Raw genomic sequence first — 24410 nt, 5'->3', positions numbered from 1 at the left:
CTATATATAATATCCATGTATTGGAAAAGGGGGGAGAGCCCTACCTGGCTGTGCCCTAGCCAATACCCCTGCATAAACCAGGAACCCAGACAACCAATGAGTCCAGTTCCTGACAATCTGCCTGCAGCAGATCTTCTCCTTATCCCTATCGTACAGATCATCTATATCCTTCTTCTCCCGTTCCCTGAAGAGAAGGGTAAAGTCATCCATGTACTAACCCTTTGTATATTCTCCCCGCCCCCGCAGGCAATGCCATGTCTCCCGGGGGAAGTGTCCTATAAGGAACCATGCCATATCCCTGGGGTCCATAAGGGGCCAGGCCCATCTGCTTGCCATAACCAAAAGGCCACCCAGTCACAGACAGAGGGAAGGCCTATCCATTCCAACTGGTAGCACAGCCCAATACAGGCAGTACTTGCACCTGCTGGAGGTGCAAGGAGCGTCTGGCATAACTAGGCCAAATAGTTGGGCCTGCAGAAGGCCAACCAAGCATGGGATATGTCTCCAAAACAGAAGATGCAGGAGCGCCGGTAGCAGCTACCTGCCCCAAAGAGCCCCCAGGCCAAGTGGCACTCTGCTTGGGCAAAGGATCCGTACCATCAGGCATGGGTCATTCCACTGCTATGGCAACTTGCCCACTGTCAGCTGACTATTCCTGGTCAATGTCAGCCACACTCTCAGTTGATGTTGGATTGTCCTGGCTGCTGCCTCCATCACTTGCCACCACTCCTGATACTCCCTCCAGGCAGAAAGACAAGAGACAAAATCCTTATTAAAAGCAGCAATTGTAATTCTTTTAGCACCTTTGCATGGCTAAACAGGTGCAACAGCTGATGCTGTACCACTCCTTGCCCTCTCAAGAACAACAATGCGCTCCATAAGTTCCTGCCTGCCTGGGCCATCATCCTCGTCTGAGGGAGACAGAGCCCGAGTAGGGTTACGCGGCACTGGCCATTTACAGGCCACTTCCCCATTGATGGGCCACCCCCTTTTCTGGGCAGCATAAACCTTCCCAAATGATGACACAGCAGCCGTTAATAATGTGTTGGACTGGCTCGCAACTTTACCCCTTAACCAACTGCTGACGCTAGCCCTGACAGGTAGCACTAAGCCCCAGCAAAAGTAGCAATTGCCAGGAGCAGTACCAAGCTGCCACACAAGATGGTGCCGAGCACAGTCCTGAGCAAATCTGCCTGCCAACAGAATGGCTGTCAGGCAGAGACAGGCAACCAGTAATTCTCCACCACAAGATGGCGCCGAGCACAGGCCTGAGCAAATCTGCCTGCCAACAGAATGGCTGTCAGGCAGAAACAGGCCACCAGGAATTCTCCACCACAAGATGGTGCCGAGCACAGCCCTGAGCAAATCTGCCTGCCAACAGAATGGCTGTCAAGCAGAAACAGGCCACCAGTAATTCTCCACCAAAAGATGGCGCTAAGCACAGCCCTGAGCAAATCTGCCTGCTAACAGAATAACTATCAGGCAGAGACAGGCCCTCTTTTATGGCCCACAAAAATATAGGCTTAGGTGCTGTTTTACCAGTAAGCCAAAGGGAAGAACACCGGCTCTGTTTTTTAAGTTACTTTATTTTACTCCTTGCAGGTGGTGGGGGGAGGCTAAATGGAAACAAACAGGCTTATGGCAGGAAGAGAGGTTTATGTGTGAGTGGGGGGGGGAGAGAGAGGGCTCTCACCACCCACTTTCTCCAAGACAACTATTAAGGGGAGAGACCCCACCCAAGTTGAGCCAAAGTCCCTCCAATACAGCCTAGCTGCCTGCCACCCCAGTGCCCCACCAGCCTGCTCAATTAAACTGCTCAATTACTCTAGCCCCAACAGGCCCTGAAACCCTGGCCTGTATTATGCACTGCAGCCGCCAGCTGCCTCCGACAGTCTCCAAGAGCTGACTGCTATCGCTGCCTTCCAACTGCCTCCATTGCCTCCATCAATGTTTGTTCAGCACACATTCCTCCCTTCAGCTTCACCACTCAAAGGAAGGCAGAGCAAAGAGCTCTTGTTTCACCGAGCACTCAAAGAGACTGCAGCTGGGAAGAGAGGAGCCGCCTGAATCAGGCTCTTGGCTCCGCCCCCCGGCTAAGCCCAGGATGCCTGGGAAGGGAGCCTGTCTCCTTTCCTCCAGGGCGGGGCCGCAAAGGACGGCTCCCAGCTTAAGCTGCATTCTGCTGCTGCTGGGAGAGCCGCATAGCTGTCTGTCCCACTTTAATGGAACTCACATTCTTGGCATCTTATAACTTCAAACACCAGACAAGGTTATCCATATTTGAAACATCTTCTTAAAATATATAAAAATAGTTCCTTCATTCTTGCTTTTTTAACCAAGGCTATATAAAATTAGTGATTCCAAATTTCTCATACATATGAATATTTTTTGGCCCTCAACCAGTACATCTATTCTTGACTAATATCATCAACTTCTATGAAGTTAGTCATTCCTGCCATTCTCAGATGCTCTCTCTACCTGGGCCTTATTACATTATATATAGTGATACAAGTTAGGTGGCTCTTCTAAGCTACATGATGGCATACCACTGTGTCACTCCATTATTTCATGCACCTATCTAAGGTTGTTCTTTTCTAGGCCTCTAGAGTCCCTTTGTGGCATGTCTAATTACGTGGCTGGGCTAGCCCTGTTTCTATGTGCAAAGGCATCTTCTATTTCTTTTTAAATCGTATCCATCAACTGTTCTCCTATAGTTCTAGCTATATCCATGACAAGAGTATTCTGCTATGCCTCATCTTATCTGAGATAGTCTACCAAGTCACTTTCCCAATGTGTCCCCTTAGTCCGCACCTATTCCCCTACCAAAAGAGCAATAAGTAACAACCAGATCCAAGCAATATACAACAACCTCACTTGAGCCCAGGGAATACAAAAAGGCCCTGCCAGTTTCAACCAACATAAAAAAATTCCTTCTCAGCCACAAAAGATGACCAGCTGAAAAACCCAGTCTGTTCATCAGGGTAGTTCCTATTGCTGATTGGGCTGGATGGAGACAAGCCTTTCCCACCTTTCACCTGTATTCCCATGAGATCCCAGACAAAGACATTTATCTTCAGGCCTAAAGAATTGTAGGAGTGAGGTATATTTTTCCTTTTTCCTCCTTATTTCCTCTAGAGTAATCTTCATTCCTTTGCTTCATAGGACTGAAGAGGGATTATTTTGTCATTAGTCATGATGCTCCATCAGGTGCCACTGTAGGCAAACATGTAATGTTAGACAAGTTCATGGTAATCAGACCAAATATCCACAGCTACATACCAATCCTACTCCATCTTTCAGAGCTTACTTAATACTTGAGCAGGTAACTGAAAGTGAAAGCAAGCTCTCAATCCTCCAGTTTAGAAAGCATAAAAAAGACAACAAATTCAATATTAGTACTACTTAACAACAACAACAACAAAAAGCAGTGGTGTATTTATATACCATCCTTCTGGACAGATTAGTGCCACACTCAAAGCAGTGAAAGAAGTCAGTACTGTTATTAATATTATCCCCACAATACAGTCAGAGAACTGGGGGTGAGGAGTGGCTTACCCCAGGCCACCTGCAGAATTCATGGCAGCAGTGGGAGTCAAACCAGCAGAATGCTGACTCAGATCCCAGCCACTTAACCACTATGCTACACCAGCTTACATTTTCCCTACTAAAAGGTATCTTTAAAAAGCCTTCTGCTTCTTCCTTTAGCAAATTCATTTCCTTGGCACTGTGACACAGGTATTGTTGGGGACTTTCTCAGAATTCTGTCTACTCTTGAGTGCTTTCTTTCACTGCTTTATGTATGCCACACATGTATCTCGCCATCTGAATTTTCTGTACAAGGCCTAAAAAAGCTCAATGTCTTTCATTTGCTTGTGAGCTCTACTGCTTCTTCCGATATTTGTGGTATTATTCCATTTTTAAGCGATTGATCTCTTTAAGGTGCTCATTGGCATGGCATAATCCTTTGCTAAGCAGCGCAAACTTCTGTCATGAAGCCTTTTATAATGATAGTTAAAATATTCTATCAGTGTTCCTCTCTCCTAGAAATAATCAACCTAAGTATTTTTTTCATCTCAAGAAAAACACACACTGATGAAAATGTTTTCTTAGCATATTCTCCACTACAGATTTTGACAAGTATATTTTATTAATAGATATATTAATTTTGTCATAAACACTAGTTGAAGCTCACTACGTTAAATTACTAAAAGAATATTTTCAGACTCAAGGGACTCACACTAAAGCATTTAAATTACAGAGGTATGCTCCTATAAGTGTGCAATCATGCAATTGGTGTGTACTTATATACTTAAATTGCTTCCTTTCCCTGTCATTCATCCAAAATTAGCAGTCCAAGCCCTGTAAAGTATCTTATACAAGTGTGTGTCTAGGGGAGAAATAATTAAACTTAAACTTACATCATAATGAAATGCTTCTAATTTTAAAAATGTTGTGCATGCCTTTAATGCTGCTGATCAGGTCTTCTGTTTCTAAATTGATTGTTCCAATAGATTTTTTTTTTTTTGCTATTTTCAATATTACTCTGACTGATGGGACAAGCATTATTATCTTCTTGAAAGCATAGTCAACCCAATCAATACAACTGAAATATACTGATAGGGTAAAGATTCAATTAAAACAACATATACAGCTTGCAAGTGCCTACTGATTGATTATTATGTTTCTTGCAGTCAGTTCCTGAGGAACTACAAAATGGGGAAGGCTTTGGATACATCATCATGTTCCGCCCTCTTGGTTCAACAACCTGGACAAAAGCAGTGGTTAATTCTGTGGAAGCATCCAAGTATGTCTACAGAAATGAAAGCATCACTCCATTGTTCCCTTTTGAAGTGAAAGTGGGTGTCTTCAATCATGAAGGAGTAGGTGCTCTGAGCTCAGTATATATTGTGTACTCTGGAGAAGACGGTAAGCAAAATGATCCATTTCTTACAGTGTATAGTAGATCCTCTTATAATACCAATTAAGATAAAAACTATGCTGTGTAAGATTTGGCATGCAATCCTAAACTAGAGTTACCAGGTCCCCTTACTGTCCTGGCAGGAGGGGGGACTGGGCATTCACCTTTCTTCTTTGTGCATGCACTTTCTGAGTGGGCACTCCTAGGCTGCTGTGATGATGTTACTTCTGGGAAATGACATCCCCGTGAGTGCCAGAGAGCATGGGGCCAATTTGGGCCCCAAACTCGCCTGACTCAGCCCATTTCGGGCCCAAATAGACTCCATGTGAAGCCCAAATCAGCCCCTGGGAGTGAAGTCATCACACCAACTAGCTGAGTGGTGGTGAGGGGCAGAAGGTGGGAGCAAGACATCGGGGAAACGGCAACCCTATCCTAAACACTGGCACTGATATATTTACATACCATGCCACCTAGATGTTGATCTGTGATATTTTAAGCATATATCTTTTTCTTCAGAATATGTTTGGTTTGGGATATAAATGCCATCTTATTTCTGTGAATTTATGGCCCTATGAACAACCTCAATAGTTCTGTGATTCCTATCTGAAAAATACATACTCTTTTCTCATGTTTTTAAAAAGGCATGGAAATACAAGAGCTTTCCCACTGAGTACAAGCCACTGAACGTTTTTTTCTATGTCTTTCTAAGGTAAATCACGTAAGCTGATCACCATTAAGGTTGAGAAGGTCATATCCACACTAAGTCCATACTAAGTCCTGGCAACAGATTTATTTTATTTATGAAAATATATAAACTACCTTTCTACAAAAGTAATTCTCAGATGTAGCTTAGAAAACATGTCACTGAAATTCTGATGACCATTGCAAGATCCTAATTTAAACAATTATTCACAATTGTCGTGAGCCCCTCTGACCCAGTGACTGACTCTGGAGTCAAGGCCAGGGGACCAGGGGGACCAGGGAGGGCATGATGCTGCAAAGACACCTGCTGACCACACTCCAGCAGTGCCAGAGTCTGAAAGGTAGATTTTGCCACCAGCCTTGGAGATAACCATAAAGATTATACCAGGCAGAACATGAACCTGCACCTGTAACCCCTCAGGACCCACTTCCATTCCACAAGAGTGGTGTCAGCAGAAGGCGTAGGATGAGATAGCACAAAGGAGGTGAAGCGCCAGACTGGCTGTGCACAGTCCTGGCCTGGATGTAGAACTGGGCTGTAAGACATTTTTGCAGGCTCCTGGCCAAGGGACAGGCCAGTCTCAGGAGCCAAAACACCTACCAACAAGTGCAGCTCAGCCAGTTTGGTGTAGTGGTTAAGAGCGGCAGGAGAATTTGGAGAACTGGGTTTGATTCCCTACTCCTCTGCTTGAAGCTAGCTGGGTGACCTTGGGTCAGTCACAGCTCTCTTAGAGCTCTCTCAGCTCCACCCATTGTATAAAACCAAGAAGAGGGATTCAGAACCGATAATAAGAGACTTATGGAGAAAGGAGACATATTGGATTCATAAGCTGAAGTGTTTGGCCTCTGAAGGTCCGAAAATAACTAATTACTTCGCTTGCTTTTTGGGCTAAGTGCAATACATACAGGATAAATGTTAGTTTCTCTTTAAGAACAGACTCTCCAAATGGTAGGCAGGTGGTAGTGCTTGTTTTTTAATGAACTTGTGTGCTTTCCTGGACACACAAAGTGATACCGAATAAAGAAAAATAACCTTATTATTAAGCCTGAAAGACCTTAAGAGATTATGTAAGTAAACTTTGTACGTTTTGAATGTTGCTCTTATGTATTTTATGGAATGGTGTTACATTGTTATTGTGTTTGCATTATACTGTATCTGTTTACATTGACTGTGACTCTTTGAAAAAGATGCACTTTGAAACAGGACAATAAGGATCTAGATGACCCATTTAAGGATACAAGACTAATCACAGCCACTTCATGAGAATCATCAAGTCAAGATTTATGTATGGACTCTCTGTTACTATTGGGATATAGTGCTTATGAACTTTGACAATTTATGAAAAAAAAATAACCAAAAATTGATTTAGGGATATTTATAGTTGAAGGGTGCTATTTATTCATTTGCAATTAAAGAACATTTGTGCAATATGGTATAAACAAATCCCATTTGGGATTAGCACTTTAGCCCTAGCACTTTGTTGCTTCTTTGAGGTATACCTCGTGTGAGATGGTTTGTTCAATATGAAGCCCATTAAGAGTGGGTTCTCCTACTAGTAAATAGAGCAAACTTTAGCTGAGTTTGTTTGAGTTATAACAGAAGTGTTTGAGTTGTACACTGTTGCTAGTAAAATACTTAGTAATTGTTATAATATCTGTACTTATTATCATTTAAAGAGATACTTAGTAAATGTTCACAGGTTCTTTGCTACATAGGTTCCCCCAATGAGGGCAGGGGATCCCAGGCTCTCTCCCCACAGATGTGATGACATCACTTCCTCAAGTGATATTATCATGCCAGGAGACCCCTGTGAAGGATGGGCTCATGCCCATAGCTGGAAGAGATGATGTCACTACTGGAAGTGATGTCATCACGTCTGCTGGAAGCATGTGCATGCTTTGCACACACACAAGGAGGCCAAAGAAGTAAGTACCAGGTCATCCCCCTCCCACTGGGAGAGTAAGGAGACATGGCAACGCTAATATTTGTCAGGTCTGTTGCCCACAGTCCCTCCATCTTCCCTTGATTTGCAGTCATCCTCTGTATGTATGTGGGTGTGGGTGTAGTTTTTCACACAGGCCGTCCAGCTCCTGGGATGGCTCGCCACAGAGGCCTTGAGACGGTTCCATCCTACTCTCCCACTGACTATGCCCAGCTGGTTGGGCACTGAGGGTGGGGGGCTCACAGGGAGGGACTGGAACTTTGTAGCAAGCATTCCATACGTCATTCTCAACAAGAGTTCTGCGTACAGCCAGACGCTTTATTTGCTTCTGTGTAATCTATGGACATATATACGCTTTAGTTATGGTTTCTCAATAAAAAACCTTGATTCAAGAGAGCTTGGATTTCTTGCTGCAAGGGGGGGAAACGGCTTCAACGTATCCTGTTTTCCATAGACCTGACATATTGTTGAGAATCACCCTTTCTCCCTTCAACCTACACCCCAGTGAGATGGCTACCAGATTTACACTGATCAAGTCGTATGACCTGGGAGAGGGGTTGGAGGGCCTTTCCAATTAACCACCGGAGTCTTTGGACCCGATACCGCCAGGTGGAGGTGCAAGGGCCGACTTAGGTGCGATCCCCAGGAGCAGGTCTTCACATCTGTCATGGACTTCCCTGCCTACCCCGAGACAGTGGGCCCCTAGGCCACGTGTGGAGAAGGAGGGGCGCAGAGGGACTCTGTCCGCCCGATATTGTGCTGGGACGGGACTCAGTAGCAGTCTGGACCCCCAACTACACACCATCCTTGAATCCTCAGCAGGGTGGGAAGTGGGAGAGGACTATGCTTCGGAGTCACTCCAAACTTCTACGGCAGCGCTTCACACGGCAGTGCTCAGCGACCTCCCCGATCTCTGGTGGGATGAGACAGCTGGGTGCTATGTGGACGTGCCGGAAAGTGGGACTACCTACCCCCCTCCGTCACCCAGGGGGGATCATTTGGATGTCCTCATGGAACAAGTTCAGATAATGCGCTACGATATATTAGTGGTAACCGGCCTTGCGCAGGGATTGGCGGCCAGCGCACACAAGTTACAACAGCCCTTGGGTCAGGGGCTGCATGCGACTGTTCAAGCTGCCTCATCGGTCTCCTTGGATGTGACACAATCGGCAACGCAGGATGTACAAATACTGGAGCTAGCCGGTGAAGGCAGCGAAGAGCCCCAGGAAGGTAGTTCATTGGGAGCGAGTGACTACCAGGATGTTTCTGGGATGTTTATTGTAGCGGGCGCTACCCAAAATTCAGGGGCCCCGCCAGAGCCGGACTTCTCGGCTGAGGAGTGGGCATGAGCGGGGGACTTACAACATGCCTGGGAGCAGGAAATCCTCCAGGTCACGGCCCCTGCCCCTGGGGCACCAGGAGGGGAGGAAGATGTCTTGGCTGCCCAGGCCAAAAAAGCCCATTATGCCGCACTGGAGGCCCAAGTGCAGGCGTTGAGGGGAGAGCTGTTGCACGCAGCACAGCTTGTGGAACAGATGATGGCACCCCCAGTGGCTCCAACTGCCCCGCCACCACCACCACCGCTGGTTGCGCCCGCGGCGACCCATTCTCTCGCCACTGAGACGGAGCCCATTCCTCCTCCTGTGGCCCCGGTGGTTTCCAGTGCCAGGCAAGCCATCGGGCCCAGGCAGGGACCACCCATAATACCAGCCCCAGGGCCTCGGCCCTACCAGGGACTGCCGAGGCCCTGGCCAACGGCGCCTCCGCAAACCATCCAAGGCGGGAGGGCCCCTAGTGCAGACCCTCCACCGTGGCTGCAGCAGGCTGTACCACATGCCCCTTTGGTCAGGAGAACACCAGCACCCCCGCATGTAGAACAGAGCTACCCAATGCCTCCTGCCAACGCCTATCTGGATGCTCGAGCAAGGCCTATGGAAATCCCAATGGGATGGGTGAAACTAGAAGCCTCTTTTGACGGAGAGCTGTGAAAGCTGGGTTTTTTCATAGTGCAAGCGCTGCAATTCTTTAATGAGTGGGGCTACCTGTTCCCTTCTGAACAGAGCCGTGTTATCCACCTGGCATCCTGGCTGGAAGGATTAGTGGCAGAATGGTATGTGACTCTTCACGATACCGGAGCCCCTGAGTTGTATGATTTACAAGCCTTTATTGCAGTGTTACGAGCCCAATATGAGGACCCCATGGAGGGGGAGAGAGCACGCACGAGGCTCCAGGCCATACGGCAGGGTTCCCGGCCGGTGAGGGACTACGCCGCCGAGTTCTGCCAACTCACCACCAAGTGCCCCACCTATCATGAGGAAGTCAAGATAGAACTATTCCGAAATGGAATGAATCCCAAACGACTGGATCAGGCCCTGATGCTGGATGATCCACCCACCCTCCTAGGCTGGGTTCAACTGGCCTGCGAGGTTGAAAACCACACCCAGGTAGTCTTCCTGGTAAAACAGCACAAGCTCTCGGGGACGAGGCAAGCCAACCTACCTACCCGTGGCCGGACCACCCCAGGAGGACCGGGGCCAGGCAGAGAACTTTGTGACGCTCTCTGGAGGCAGGACTTATGTCTCCAGTGTGGAAATACTGGACATTTCACAGCACAGTGTCCCCTGAAAGCCCCTCCGGAAAAAGTAGTGCCAAGACCCGTACCAGCGCCGAGAGTCCCGAAAACGGAACGCAAGGCCCCTGTACAGCAAGGGAAGCTGGATACCGGGCTGGAAGCTGAGGAATTGGCAGCCCCCGAAGGTGAGGTACCCGCCCATTGGGAAACGAGGAGGACCTTCTGTAAAAGGGCCCCCACAGCAGGTCACCAAGGATTCCACCCCTTCCGAGGTGAGAAAAAGGGGGGCCATATTGTGCATGCCCGTAGTGCTTGTAAACCTTAAACAAGGGACTCATGTGCGAGTACAAGCCCTCATAGATTCCGGGTGCTCCCGAGATATCTCGCCCGCTCTAGTAAATGGATTAGGCTTGAAAGCCCATGAACTGGAGGATCCAATAGTTTTTGGACAAATGGATGGGTCAAGCATGAGTCCTGCCCCCTTTGAAACCGAACCCGTGCCCATGGGAATGGGGAAGCACTGGGATGCCCGCCCCTACATAGTCAGCAATGCAGCTAAATACCCTCTGATCCTGGGTAGCCGCTGGCTAGGAGATCACGACCCCTACATCAAATGGTTGGAGGGGGCTATCCTATTCAAAGGAAGTCAGTGCAATGTGCATGCGTGGATGAGGGAGTGGGGCGGGACACCTCCCTCCCCTCTGAATGTTGCCTTACTAGCCAAGGAGGAGGAGAAAACCATCCCCCGGGAGTACAGGGATCTCCGCCTAGCGGTCAGCAAAAAGGAAGTGGATGAGCTTCCCCCGCACCGCAACACTGACTGTGCCATTGAACTGATTCCCAGGGAGAAGTTACCCAAGGGCAAACTATATTCCATGAGCCTGGCGGAGTGCCAGGAGCTACGGAAGTTCATAGACAAAAATTTGGAGAGGGGGTTTATCCGGCCAGCCAGCTCCCCGCATGCTGACCCTCTTCTCACATACAACACCACTCCACCTCCTCTTCTACCCTTCCGGTTTTTCTTGAACAACTCATACCCATCCACTAGCACATTCCAGTCATGGGAATCATCCCACCAAGTCTCAGTAATTCCTACTATATCGTAGCCCTCTGTTTGCAATAGAAGCTCAAGCTCTTCTTTCTTATTGCCCATACTTTGGGCATTGGTATATAGACATTTGTAGCCTTGTACCTTTGTTTGACCTTTCCTACCCAGGTGGGTCCCCACTGTTTTCACTTCTTCATTGAAATCACCATGTCGATCATCCCCTTCCCCTTGCAGCATCAGTTTAAATCTATCCTGATGAAGTTCTCCAGGTTCGTTCCAAACATTTTCTTCCCTGCCCTTGAGTGGTGAAGCCCATCATGTGCTAGAAGGCCTTCTCTAAGAAGACCTATCCCATGGTTCCAGAACCCAAAGATCTCCTGCTGGCACCACCAACTCAGCCAATGATTCACCTCAAGTATGGTCCGCTCCCTGCGTGTTCCTCTTCCTGTGACTGGAAGGATAGAAGAGAATACCACCTGAGCCCCCAATGTCTTCAACTGCCTTCCAAGAGCTTCATAATCCTCTTTAATTCTTGCAACAGTATTCGCAGCGGTGTCGTTCGTTCCCACATGAATCAGCACAAACGTGTACTTATCAGCAGGCTTGATGAGTTTGGGCAGCAGGTCGGTAATATCCTGAATTCTGGCCCCCAGCAAGCAACACATCTCTCGGAATAGGGGATCTGGCCCAGAGACATGGCGTTCCATACCCGTGAGCAGGGTCCCCGGCGACTACCACCTTCCATTTTTTTCCACTTCCATGTGGCCCCATGTCTTCTGCACACCCTCTTCCAGATCTCTGCAGTTCTCCTTCCACTTTCCGTCACCATCTCTAGCACTTCAAAACAATTCTTGAGCTCAAGTGGACCAGAGCATCTTCTTCGTTGACGTCTTCGGGTTTGTACTGTAGATCTGAGAGGAGGCTCAGAAGGGAGATCGACTCTTTCTTCTCCTCCTTAACTTTCCTCTTCTTGGCTGTGCAGAGCCCCCAGGCTGTTGTCAATAAAATCCTCTCCCTCCTTGATCTCCTGAAGGGTGGTGATCCTCTCCTCCAGGCTCTGAACCTTTTCTTCCAAAACTCTGACCAGCTTACACTTCTGGCAAGTGAACTCTGTCTTCTCTTCTGGGAGGAAAACAAACATGGCACAGTCCATGCAGGTGACTGCGAAGGGGGCTTCAGTAGACATGATTGCCTTCCAAATATATACCTAGAGTACCAGCAGAATCAGTATACCAGCAGAGTTTCAGGTCCCCCAGGCAGATCCACAGGCTAAGAGCCACAGGCCAAGAGCACATTAGCTCTTGCCCTCTGGCGAGGAGGAGCCTTTTGTTTCAAAAGGTCACTTCCTGCCTAGCCCAGCAGGGCCCCAGGACACTAGGGGGCGGGGCTCATAACCAAGAGCAACAGCAACCAGCAGCAAACAACAGCAATTCACTCAGCCCCCAACAGCCCCACACAGAACTTAACCAGAACCACTCTCTAGCAAGCTACACATAACCCACTCACCCTCAGCTTCTCACACGGTAGCTAGGAAAGGCAAAGGGCAAAAGGCAGAAAGACAACAACCCCTTACCTTCTAGCAGCAGCTCTCCACCATGTGCTCTTGCCTCAGCCCAGATGCTTCTGCTGGGCTACGATATAGTAGGAATTACTGAGACTTGGTGGGATGATTCCCATGACTGGAATGTGCTAGTGGATGGGTATGAGTTGTTCAAGAAAAACTGGAAGGGTAGAAGAGGAGGTGGAGTGGCACTGTATGTGAGGAGAGGGCTTGATTCTCAAGAAGTTATGGAGAATGGGGTGGACAGTCCGGTGGAAAGCATATGGGTAGAAATAAGGGGAGGAAGGACAAAGGGTATTATTGTTGGAGTCTGCTACAGACCACTTGACCAGCGAGAAGAAACGGATGCTGCCCTCTTTGAACAGATTGGTAGACTATCCAGACATCAGAACCTTGTAATTATGGGTGACTTCAACTTCCCTGATGTGTGCTGGGAGACAGGCTCAGCAAAACGTCGTGAATCACACGATTTCCCGACCTGCCTGGTCGATAACTTCTTTTTCAAAAGGTGGAGGAAGCTACAAGGGGCTCAGCCATACTAGACTTGATATTAACCAACAGGGAAGAATTGGTAGATGAGATGAAGGTGGTGGGGACCTTAGGGAGAAGTGACCATGTCCTCCTTGAATTCCAGTTGCTGCGGGGGGCCAAGGAAGTTCGTAGCCAGACTCGTAGGTTAGATTTTCATAGGGCCAACTTCAATGAACTCAGAGGCTTGATGAGAGTCATTCCGTGGGGGAGTGTGCTGGAAGAGAAAGGAGCAAGTGAAGGGTGGGCCATTATCAAACACGAGCTTTTGCAAGCTCAAGCCCTCATTATCCCAGCAAGACGGAAACATGGCAAGGGCTCCAAGAAACAGATGTGGATGTACAGAGAGCTTCAGAATAAGCTAAGGGAGAAAAAGGAAATGTTCAGGAAATGGAGAAAAGGGCAGACCTCTAAAGAGGAGTATATGAGGGTTACTAGGTACTGCAGATCAGCCATCAGAGAGGCCAAAGCTCAGTACGAGCTGGGTCTGGCCAGGAGGGCTCGCTACAATAAGAAAAACTTCTACAGATATGTGAGAAGCAAACGCAAGGTAAAAGAGGCAATTGGACCGTTGTTGGGAGTAGATGGAGAAACTCTGATGCAGGACAGAGAAAAGGCCAACAGGCTTAATGACTTTTTTGCCTCTGTTTTCTCCCTGAAGAACTTAGGCACATCTAGAGATAGTAGAAAATGTGGCAGGACACCAGAGTGGCTAATTGACATTGACAGAGAGGTTGTGGAGAAGCATCTGGCAGCACTGGATGAATACAAATCCCCTGGGCCAGATGGGGTGCACTCAAGAGTGCTGAAAGAACTTTCTAGAGAACTTGCAGAACCCCTGTCCATCATCTTCAAGGCCTCCTGGAGGACTGGGGATATGCCACAAGATTGGTGAAGAGCGAATGTTATCCCAATCTTTAAGAAAGGGAAGAAGGATGACCCGGGAAACTACAGGCCGGTCAGTCTGACTTCTGTTGCTGGGAAGATATTAGAACAGATTTTAAAGGGATCAATCTGTAAGCATCTGAAGGACCACTCAGTGATCTGGGGAAGTCAGCATGGTTTTGTTCCTAACAGATCTTGCCAGACCAACCTGGTTTCCCTCTTTGATCGAGTGACCAGCTTACTGGATCGGGGGAACTCTGTTGACATGATTTATCTAGATTTCAGTAAAGCTTTTCATAAGATCTCCCATGACATTCTGATGAGCAAACTGGAAGACTGTGGAGTGGACTATAGGACAGCTTGGTGGATAGGGAACTGGTTAGAGGACCGCACCCAAAGAGTGGTGGTCAACGGCATTTCATCAGATTGGAAGGAGGTGTCCAGTGGGGTGCCGCAGGGCTCGGTTTTGGGCCCAGTACTTTTCACTATTTTTATCAATGATCTGGATGAAGGAGTGGAAGGGCTGCTCATTAAATTTGCTGATAATACCAAATTGGGAGGAGTAGCAAACACCCAAGAAGATAGAATTAAACTTCAACAAGACCTGAATACTCTGGAGAAGTGGGCAGCTGTGAACAGGATGCAATTCAACCAAGACAAGTGCACAGTATTACATCTGGGCCACAAAAATGAGAAGCACAAATACTGGATGGGGGATACACTTCTGGGCAGTAGTATATGTGAAAGGGATCTTGGGGTAAGAGTGGACTGTAAACTAAATATTTGCAGCCAGTGTGATGCGGTGGCAAAAAAGGCCAATTCAATCTTGGCTTGTATCAAAGGGGCCATAGCGTCAAAATCGTAGGAGGTCATAGCCCCTCTCTATATTGCCTTGGTTAGGTCACACCTGGAGTATTGTGTGCAGTTCAGGAGGCCTCACTTCAAAAAGTATGTAGCCAAAATCAAGAGGGTACAGAGGAGAGCGACGAGAATGATCAGGGGTCTGGAGACTGAGCCCTATGAGGTAAGGCTGAGGGCCTTGGGAATGTTTAGATTGGAGAAGAGGAGGTTGAGGGGGGACATGATTGCTCTCTTTAAATATTTGAAAGGCTGTCATTTGGAGGAGGGCAAGGAGCTGTTCCAGTTGGCAGCAGAAGGTGGGACCCGAAGCAATGGGCTTAAATTACATGCACAAAGGTACCGGCTGGATATTAGGAAAAACTTTTTCACGGTCAGAGTAGTTCAAAAGTGGAATCAGCTGCCTAGGGAGGTGGTGAGCTCCCCCTCACTGGCAGTTTTCAAGAAGAGGCTGGATGAATACTTGTCAGAGTTGCTTTAGGCTGATCCTGCACTGGGCAGGGGGTTGGACTAGATGGTCTGTATGGCCCCTTCCAACTCTATGATTCTATGATTCTATGCTGCCCCAGTTTTATTTGTCAAAAAGAAGGACAGGGGGTTGAGACTATGCTCGGATTTCAGAGGCATTAATGAGGTCTCCATGTCAAATGCCTACCCCCTCCCTTTGATTCGGAATCTGCTCAGCGTAGTAGCTCAAGGCAAAATCTTCTCAAAACTGGATTTAAAAGATGCATACTTCCACATTAGAATACGGGAGGGGGATGAATGGAAAACTGCCTTTAACATGCCCTTAGGACAATTTGAATACCTAGTCATGCCATTCAGGCTTAAAGGCACCCCAGCTGTATACATGACGCTTATTCATGAAGTGCTCCATGAATACCTGTACAAAGGGGTGGTTGTTTACCTTGATGACGTGCTTATTTATACGGCGGATAAGGAATCACATGTTGAACTAGTACAGAAAGTACTAAACGCCCTAATCAAGCATAAGTTGCCTGTCAAACTTTCCAAGTGTGAATTTCACAAAGAGGAATTGGATTACCTGGGTTACCGTATATCCAGTCAAGGACTAAAAATGGACCCAGCTAAGATACAGGCACTGGAGGGGTGGGAAGCGCCCCAAACGAGAAGGCAATTACAATCTTTCCTGGGATTTGCTAATTTTTATAGACCGTTTATAGAAAACTTTGCCCAAATAGCTCTGCCTTTAACAGACTTGTTAAAATCCAAAGGGAAAGGGGGTCAAGAGAAAAAAACCCAAGACAAATTACAGTGGACCCTGGAGTGTTAGCGAGTGTTTGAAAAGCTAAAAACAAAATTCATCTCAGAGCCTTTGCTACAGCATCCAGACGAACGCCGCAAATTCATTGTGCAAGTCGACGCCAGCGACACGGCAATGGGTGTGTGTGTGTTGCTACAACCCGATGCAGAAGGCAAACTCCGCCCCTGTGCCTATCTGTCCAAAAAGTTTACTGATGCAGAACGAAATTGGAGTGTGTGGGGAAAAGAAGCTTTCATGGTTAAACTTGCCCTTACTACATGGAGGCACTGGTTGGAGGGGGCTAGAAGCCTGTTCGAAGTTTGGACTGATCATAAAAACTTAGAGGCTCTCCGCACGCCACGAAAGCTAAATGCTAAACAACTTCGCTGGGCAGAATTTTTCTCCAAGTTTAACTTTACACTCAAGTACTTGCCAGGGAGAACCAACTTCCTAGCAGATGCCCTATCAAGAATGCCCCAACATGACAGCCAAAAAGAAGAAATTATTGACACAGTGTTTTCACCAACCCAACTGGAAGGGGCAGTGACAACCCACAGCCAGATAGTGAAACAGCGACTCAATCAGAAACTTGATCTCTCTGACTGTAAGAAGCGTGTAAAAGAGGAAGTGGAAAAGGAGGGAGAAGGAGTGCCTCGCCACGAGCTCACCCAAACAGAGGCGGGTGAATGGTACAAAGGCAACAAACTGTATATTCCACACAGCCTACGCAAGGAAATTCTTCAACAGTGTCACAACGCTAAGTTAGCTGGTCACTTCGGCTACTTAAAAACCCTCCACCTAATTCAGCACCAGTTCTGGTGGCCTCATATGAGATGGGACGTCTCCCAGTACATGTCCACCTGCCCAGTCTGTATAATGGGGAAGTCCAGAAGAGGAAAAACCCCAGGACTCCTTCAGCCACTGGAAACTCCTTCCCAACCTTGGGAGGTGATTTCGATGGACTTCATCACCGGTCTACCCCCCTCCAATGGGTGTACATACATATTAGTAGTGGTGGATTTGTTCTCTAAGCAAGCACACTTCACCCCTTGTACCGCCATACCAACAGCCAAAAAACTAGCCAAGTTGTTCATGAAACATATAGTGAGGCTCCACTCATTTCCTATCAAAGTGATCTCAGATCGGGGAGTACAATTTGTGGCCAACTTTTGGCGGGAACTCCTCCTAGTTGCCGGCATCGAGCAAAGAATAAGCTCTGCGCATCATCCCAAAACCGATGGACAAATGGACCGCATTAATCAAGTACTGGAACAATTTCTACACTGCTACATTAACTATCAGCAAGACAACTGGATAAACTTTCTCCATTTTGCTTAATATGCGTACAACAACACAGTACACAGTTCCATGGGGGTTTCCCCCTTTAAAATAGTGCATGGATACGAAGGACAAGCCCTACCTTTTGCCACCAACCCAGAGACTCATAAGGCAGGAGACCTAGGAGAATGGTGGTCCTCCTTAACAACTCAGTGGAATATCATCCAAGAGACTTTAAAGAAAGCCAAAAAGGATTACGAAAAGTATGCAGATCAACATCGCACCGAACAATGGAACCTGCAACCCAGCAACTGGGTGTATGTCTCCACTAAAAACTTCAAAAGTGATCAATCCTGCAAAAAACTAGGGCTCAAATACATGGGTCCCTTCCCAGTAAAAAGAGTAATCAATGAAGTAACAGTAGAACTTGAATTGCCAAAGAACCTACGCCAAATGCACCCAACCTTCCACTTTAGCCTACTGAAAAAAGCTCCCCCTCCAGATGAGTGGCACCCTGAGAGAGGTGTTCCACATCCAACCCTAATTGATGGCCAAGTCCACTATGAAGTGGAGGAAATCTTAGACTCTAAATGGAAAAACAAAAAACTTTACTACTTAATCAGACGGAAAGACTTTGATGAAAGCTTCAGGGAATGGGTTGAACGTTCCCATGTTAACGCTCTACGTCTCACAACTAACTTCCACAAGAAATACCCAGCCAAGCCAGGGCCAGGGGGGTGAAGGGGGGCCTTCGGGGGACAAAATGTCAGGTCTGTTGCCCACAGTCCCTCCATCTTCCCTTGATTTGCAGTCATCCTCTGTATGTATGTGGGTGTGGGTGTAGTTTTTCACACAGGCCATCCAGCTCCTGGGAAGACAGCACGCTTATCTCGGATGGCTTGCCACAGAGGCCTTGAGATGGTTCCATCCTACTCTCCCACTGACTATGCCCAGCTGGTTGGGCACTGAGGGTGGGGGGCTCACAGGGAGGGACTGGAACTTTGTAGCAAGCATTCCATACGTCATTCTCAACAAGAGTTCTGCGTACAGCCAGACGCTTTATTTGCTTCTGTGTAATCTATGGACATATATACGCTTTAGTTATGGTTTCTCAATAAAAAACCTTGATTCAAGAGAGCTTGGATTTCTTGCTGCAAGGGGGGGAAGCGGCTTCAACGTATCCTGTTTTCCTTAGACCTGACAATATTTACTGTTTATTTATTTCACGTATATCCTGCCTTTCTCCAAAATGATGATCGAAAGCAGCTTATATCATTCTCCTTTCCTCTATTTTATCCTCACAGCAACCCTGTGAAGTAAGTTAGGGTAGGATTCTGTTACTCGCCTAAAGACACCCATTGAGTTTCCATGGAAGAATGGTGATTTAAACCTACATCTTCTAGATCCTAGTCTGAAACTCTAACCATGACACCACATCAGCTTTGGGAGGAGGAGCAGCTGTAGAATAGTTGCAAGTAGCCAGGCCTGGGTAAAGTCATAGAGTATCAAGTGGCCCGATGGTTGCTGCTGGACCTGACCCCAGTGACTCCTTCCTCAAAAGTCAAAATAGCCACCACCACCACCACCACCCATTGTCTTTTGTGGATAGAAACCAAAGCTTTAAGGCTGGCAATACAGTTGTGGTTGAGTAACAGCACTAACTGAGGTCATTTGTTTCTTAAAGGTACAGGTGCTGTTTTTATCATTTGGAGAGGTTTTAACGCACCATCCAATATATTTTTTCAGATTTTAGATTTTTATGCAAACATGAGGCTTTTCATCAGTTTGTATAAAGCTCTGTCTTGTCTGCCCATGCCTCCAGTCTCTAGATTAAATGTAGAGAATTAGATATATTGATGATAGCAGGCACAAAGAAGATTGGCTCTTGCATTGGAGAAACAGTGTAGCTTTTCTTCCGGGGCTCCATTCCAGGCTCCTCCAGTAATGTTAAGTCAGCCGATATAGTGTGAAAGTAGCCAATGACATGATTACTTTCCAAATCAGCATCACCTCTTCCCCGTTCTAATCTCCACTCAGTTTTCCAATATTACTTACAACATTTTTGTGATACAGCCAACAAAGGAAGCCAAACTTAGAAGTGTTGTTTTAGTTCTTGTATGAAAGGAATGTTTCATTTTTACATCTTCATTATATCAGTTTTTAATTCACATATTGCTAAGTAAAATAAATGTTTACTAGATTTATAGTGATTTTCTTGTTATCCTAGAGCCTCAGATAGCACCTACTGGAACTTCTATACAAAGTTTCTCAGCTTCTGAAATGGAAGTGTCCTGGAATCCCATTGCATGGAACAGACATACTGGAAGAGTTCTTGGATATGAGGTAGCACATTTCATATCTTATTAGGTATCTGCAATCAGATTTAGCTGGCTTGTTTGAATCTTTGTTATCATTGCATATATAGAATCATAGAATTGGAAGTGGGCTTACAGACCATTTAATCCAAACCCCTGCCCAGTGCAGGAACACCTAAAGCATCCCTTACAAGTATTCATCTGGCCACTCCTCGAAAACTGCCAATGAGGGGGAACCCAACACATCCCCAGGCATCCCCTCTGCTGAATTACTCTTAAAATGAAGACGTTTTTCCTAATGTCCGGCTGGTACCTTGCCTCCCGTAGTTAAAACCCATTGTTTTGAGTCCTATCTTCTGTTGCTAACAGGAACAGCTCCCTTCCCTCCTCTAAGTGACAGCTGTTTAAATACTTAGAGAGCAATCATGTCTTCCTTCAACCTCCCATCTCCAAACTAAACATTCCCAGATCCCTCAGTCTTTCCTCATAGGGCTTGATCTCCAGACCCCTGATCATCCTGGTTGCTCTCCTCTGCATCTGTTCCAATTCGTTCACATCCTTTTTGAAATGAGACCCCCAAAACTGCACAAATTATCCAGGTGGGGCCTGGCCAACAAAGTATATAGTGGGACAATGATATCTTGTGATTTGGATTATGCCTTTATTGATACATCCCAAGATTGCATTTGTCTCATTGCTGCTGCATCACATTGACTGCTCATATTTTGCTTCCCATCCATCTAGAGTCTCACACACACTGCTTCCTTCATCCAGTGTGCATGCTTTTGCTACCCAGGTGGAGAATCTGGCACTTATCCATGTTAAATTGCATCTTATTTGAATCTGCCCATTTTTCCAGCGTATTCAGATCTCATTGAATTCTATCTCAGTCTTCAAGGATGTTTGCTGTTCCCCCCAGTTTAGTGTCATCTGCAAATTTAATGAGTAATCCCTTCACACTCTTATCCAGATCATTTATAAAAATATTGAAAAATCCTGGACCCAAAACTGAACCCTGTGGCACACCACTGGATAACTCCAATCAGATGTGATGCCATTGGCAACTACTCATTAGGTGCCATTATCCAACTAGCTCCACCATTCTAGAGTCAAGTCCACAGTCTTCCATTTATCCATCAGAATATCATGAGGACCCTTGTCAAAAGCTTTACTGAAATCCAGATAAACTAAACCGACAGCATTCCTGCAATCCAGTAAGCCTGTCACTTGATCATAGAAGGAGATGAGGTTGTTCTGGAAGGACCTATTGGGGACAAATTTGTGCTGATTTCCCCATATCATCATGTTGTCTGTCAGATACTTGCAGACTGATGCCTTTACTATTTGCTCCAGTATCTTCCCTGAGACAGAGGTCAGGCTGAGTGGCCTGGAGTTTCCTGGATCGCCCTTTTTTTGCTTTCTTGAAGACTGGCATGACATTTGCCCTCCTCCAGTCTTCTGCACATCATCTGTCCTCCAAGAGGCCTTGAAGATGATCAACAAAGGGTCTGCAAGCTCTTTCAAAAGTTCTTTAAGCACTCTTGAGTACACACCCTCTGGCCCAGGTGATTGTACACATCCAGTACAGCAAAGTGCTTCTCCATGACTTCTTTCATGTCAAACAGCAGCCCCAAAGCCATGCCTTACCTACTACTATCGCTAGGTGGACCTGTTCTCTCTTTCCAAGAGGAGACCGAGACAAAGTAGGCCATTGAGCCTTCCTGCCCTCTCTTTGTCCTTTGTCAAAGTTTCTCCACTTTCACCAAGCAATGGGGGTATCTCCCCCTTTACTTTCCGTTTGCTCCTCATGTATCTGAAGAACATCTTTTTTGTGTGGCAAGCCCCCCCGGCCAGTCTCAACTTATTCTGAGCTCTGACCTCTCTGATGGCTGCCCTACAGTGCCTAGCTACCCCTAGATACTCTTCTTTGCCTGCATTTCCTTCCATCCATTTTTCGAACATCTCCTTTTTCTTCCTTACCTCATCCACATTGGCTTCTTAGATCCCCTGTCACATTTCTATCTTACTAGAATGATGATAGCTTGAGCCTGCAAAAGCTGTTCTTTTAGGACACTTCATTTGGTCTTTCCATTCCAGAATTCTTGTTCATGGAATAACTCTCATCAGTTTATTGACATTTACTACTAAAATCTAACATGTGTATTTGGCTGCATGTTACATTTGGCTACAAACTTCTTTGGTATCCTTGATATTCCTTGGTATTCCACAGTAAATGGATGTGATAGGTAGGAGGATGTGATCACTTCTTCCTAAGGTTCCCCATCAAACAACTTTTTCTTGTTGGTTAAGATCAAGTCCATTATGGCTGAGCCCATCATCACTTCCTCCACAATTTGAGAAAGGAAGTTGTCAGCCAGGCAGGTCAAGAGGTTGTAGTAGTAGAATTGGTCTTCCAGCACACATCAGGGAAGCTGAGGTCTCATTTAACTACAAGATCGTGTTTCTTGGATACCCTATTAACCTGTCATGTAGGGCAGAATCCACCTCATCTCCTTAATTAGATGGTCTTTAGCAGACTCCAACTACAATACTGCTTGTCCTTCCCTCCCTTATCCTTACCCAGACACTTTTTGATGAACCAGTTTAATTTGTTTAAACTATTTTATATGAAATAAAAACAATACACAAGGTTGTAGAGAATCAGAAAAATTAATATTCCAGAGGTCATTAAACTCAATCCAATTCCTCCATGCATCTAACAAAGAGAATTGTGGTTCTCGAAAGCTTATGCTACAGTAAAGTTGGTTAGTCTTAAAGGTGCTACTGGACTCTTTACTACTTTGCTACAGTAGCAATGCTACTGCAGACTAACACAGCTAACTCCTCTGGAAGTGGGAAATGGGAAGCATCCATAGTTACTTATTACATATGCCATTTTATATAGAATTTTTGTTCCAACATGGATTCCCCATTTTCTTTATCACATTCTTACCTTGGAAGAGCCATTGTAAGTGTGTATCTTCTACAAAGAAATGTGTTAAAGAGAACAATTGCTTCTCAGGTTGAGGTTATAGATAATTTAAGTAGCAAAGGTGTTAGAGCTGTGAAACTTTCAGTTGACGATACAGCAAAATTAACTGGCCAAATCACAGCTCCTGAGAAAGTGGCAAATTAACTGGCATCCCAACATTATTCCATCTCTTAAAAGTAGTGTTATTTTGAAAATCTTATTGAGAACTTTAAATAGACATCATTTGATTGTGTAAATATGGTATATTAGATTCCTGATTGTCCATAGTTTGTTCTTCAAGTATCAAAGTGGAGGAGCAGCTCAGGTTACATAGCATTCTTGCTTACTCATAGCAATTTGTTTGAATGTCAATCAGGCAATTCACTTAAACGAGATTTCATTGTATTCTAATTTGCATTTAGGGATTCATCTATGAGATTATCCATAGTCCCCCTATCTACATGTAGAAAAAGAAAGGAAGGATGCATTTGAGGAGATAAAAATGAATGCCTTTTGACAGAGAGGAGTCAAATAAGAGCTGTGTTGAATGTTCACTTAGACTGATTTGAACCTGAAAGAATGATTTTCAAGAGTTGGCCAAAATATTTCCTCTTGTCTCGTTTTTGTTCACTGCAAGTTCATTCCCTGATCAATAGCCACTTTAGGTCCATTTATTAAATCTGTTTTATTTTTTTTCTGGGAATAGTAATCTCAATCAATCAGGAATGATATAATCAGTGTGATGGCATCATGCTGTGTAGCCAGTCATATTTGGTTATGTGATAGTCTCACAAAACCAACTGAGTCTCAGGACAATGCTTCCTGGATCAACTTTGCTGTCACTCTGAACAAGATAAACACATTGGACCCCCATTACAGGACTCCATCCCACCCCAAAAACTCATTTTGTCAGTAGTGAGAAAGATTCCCTCAATTTGGATATTCCCAACACATTTATCTCCTTCTTGTGCTTGTACTAAGGGGTCATCATCACCACCTCTGTTACCACTCTTCCAACACTGCAAGAGTAAAAGGCCGCAATGAAATGAAGACTGTTAAAAGTTTTAACTGTACAGTGTGACAGCAGTCCCTAAACATGAAGAGAGAAGAGTGTGTTAGAAAAACATGTAACAGTTGCCTTTACTGAGAATCCATAGAAAGAAAGAACGATACTCAAATATCACAGACATGTTTACTATGTATGGTTTTCAGCATACAGTATTTAAACAACAGTAGGCCTATGTAGTTTACAAAGCACATACTATTTTACATCAAACATCTGTTACAGTTCAAAGCAATATCTGAGTCAATAGATATTGCATTGTAACTATATGGACAAGCGTACTTAAGACCTCTTCAGGAATTTTTTCCATTTTAAAACTTTCCCCCCTCTTGCTTACAGAGGTAAAACAAGCTTTTAAATGTTACTCATCTGTGTTTTCCCTTGGGGTATCTATAAAAGCAAAGGATTCGTAATTTATTTTTTTTTCTAGTTTGTATTCAGGATACAATAAAAACTATAAATATTCATGTTTAAATCCTGACAACTTCAATTACAAAATCAGCC

The 24410-nt window shown here is 45.7% G+C and overlaps 1 protein-coding gene across 1 annotated transcript in view; it reads left to right on the top strand.

The window, feature by feature from the left end:
* CNTN6 (contactin 6) overlaps positions 1-24410 on the top strand; it is a 232121-nt gene that overhangs the window by 189596 nt on the left and 18115 nt on the right. The window contains 2 exon segments of the mRNA XM_054977138.1: positions 4692-4926; positions 19785-19900. Coding sequence (XP_054833113.1) covers positions 4692-4926; positions 19785-19900 — 351 coding nt within the window.

The sequence above is a fragment of the Eublepharis macularius genome, chromosome 4 (assembly GCF_028583425.1).
Source record: "Eublepharis macularius isolate TG4126 chromosome 4, MPM_Emac_v1.0, whole genome shotgun sequence".
Classification (NCBI taxonomy): Eukaryota; Metazoa; Chordata; class Lepidosauria; order Squamata; family Eublepharidae; genus Eublepharis; species Eublepharis macularius.
Note: the sequence above shows the minus strand (reverse complement) of the source record. Positions and strands in the feature narration are given on the sequence as shown.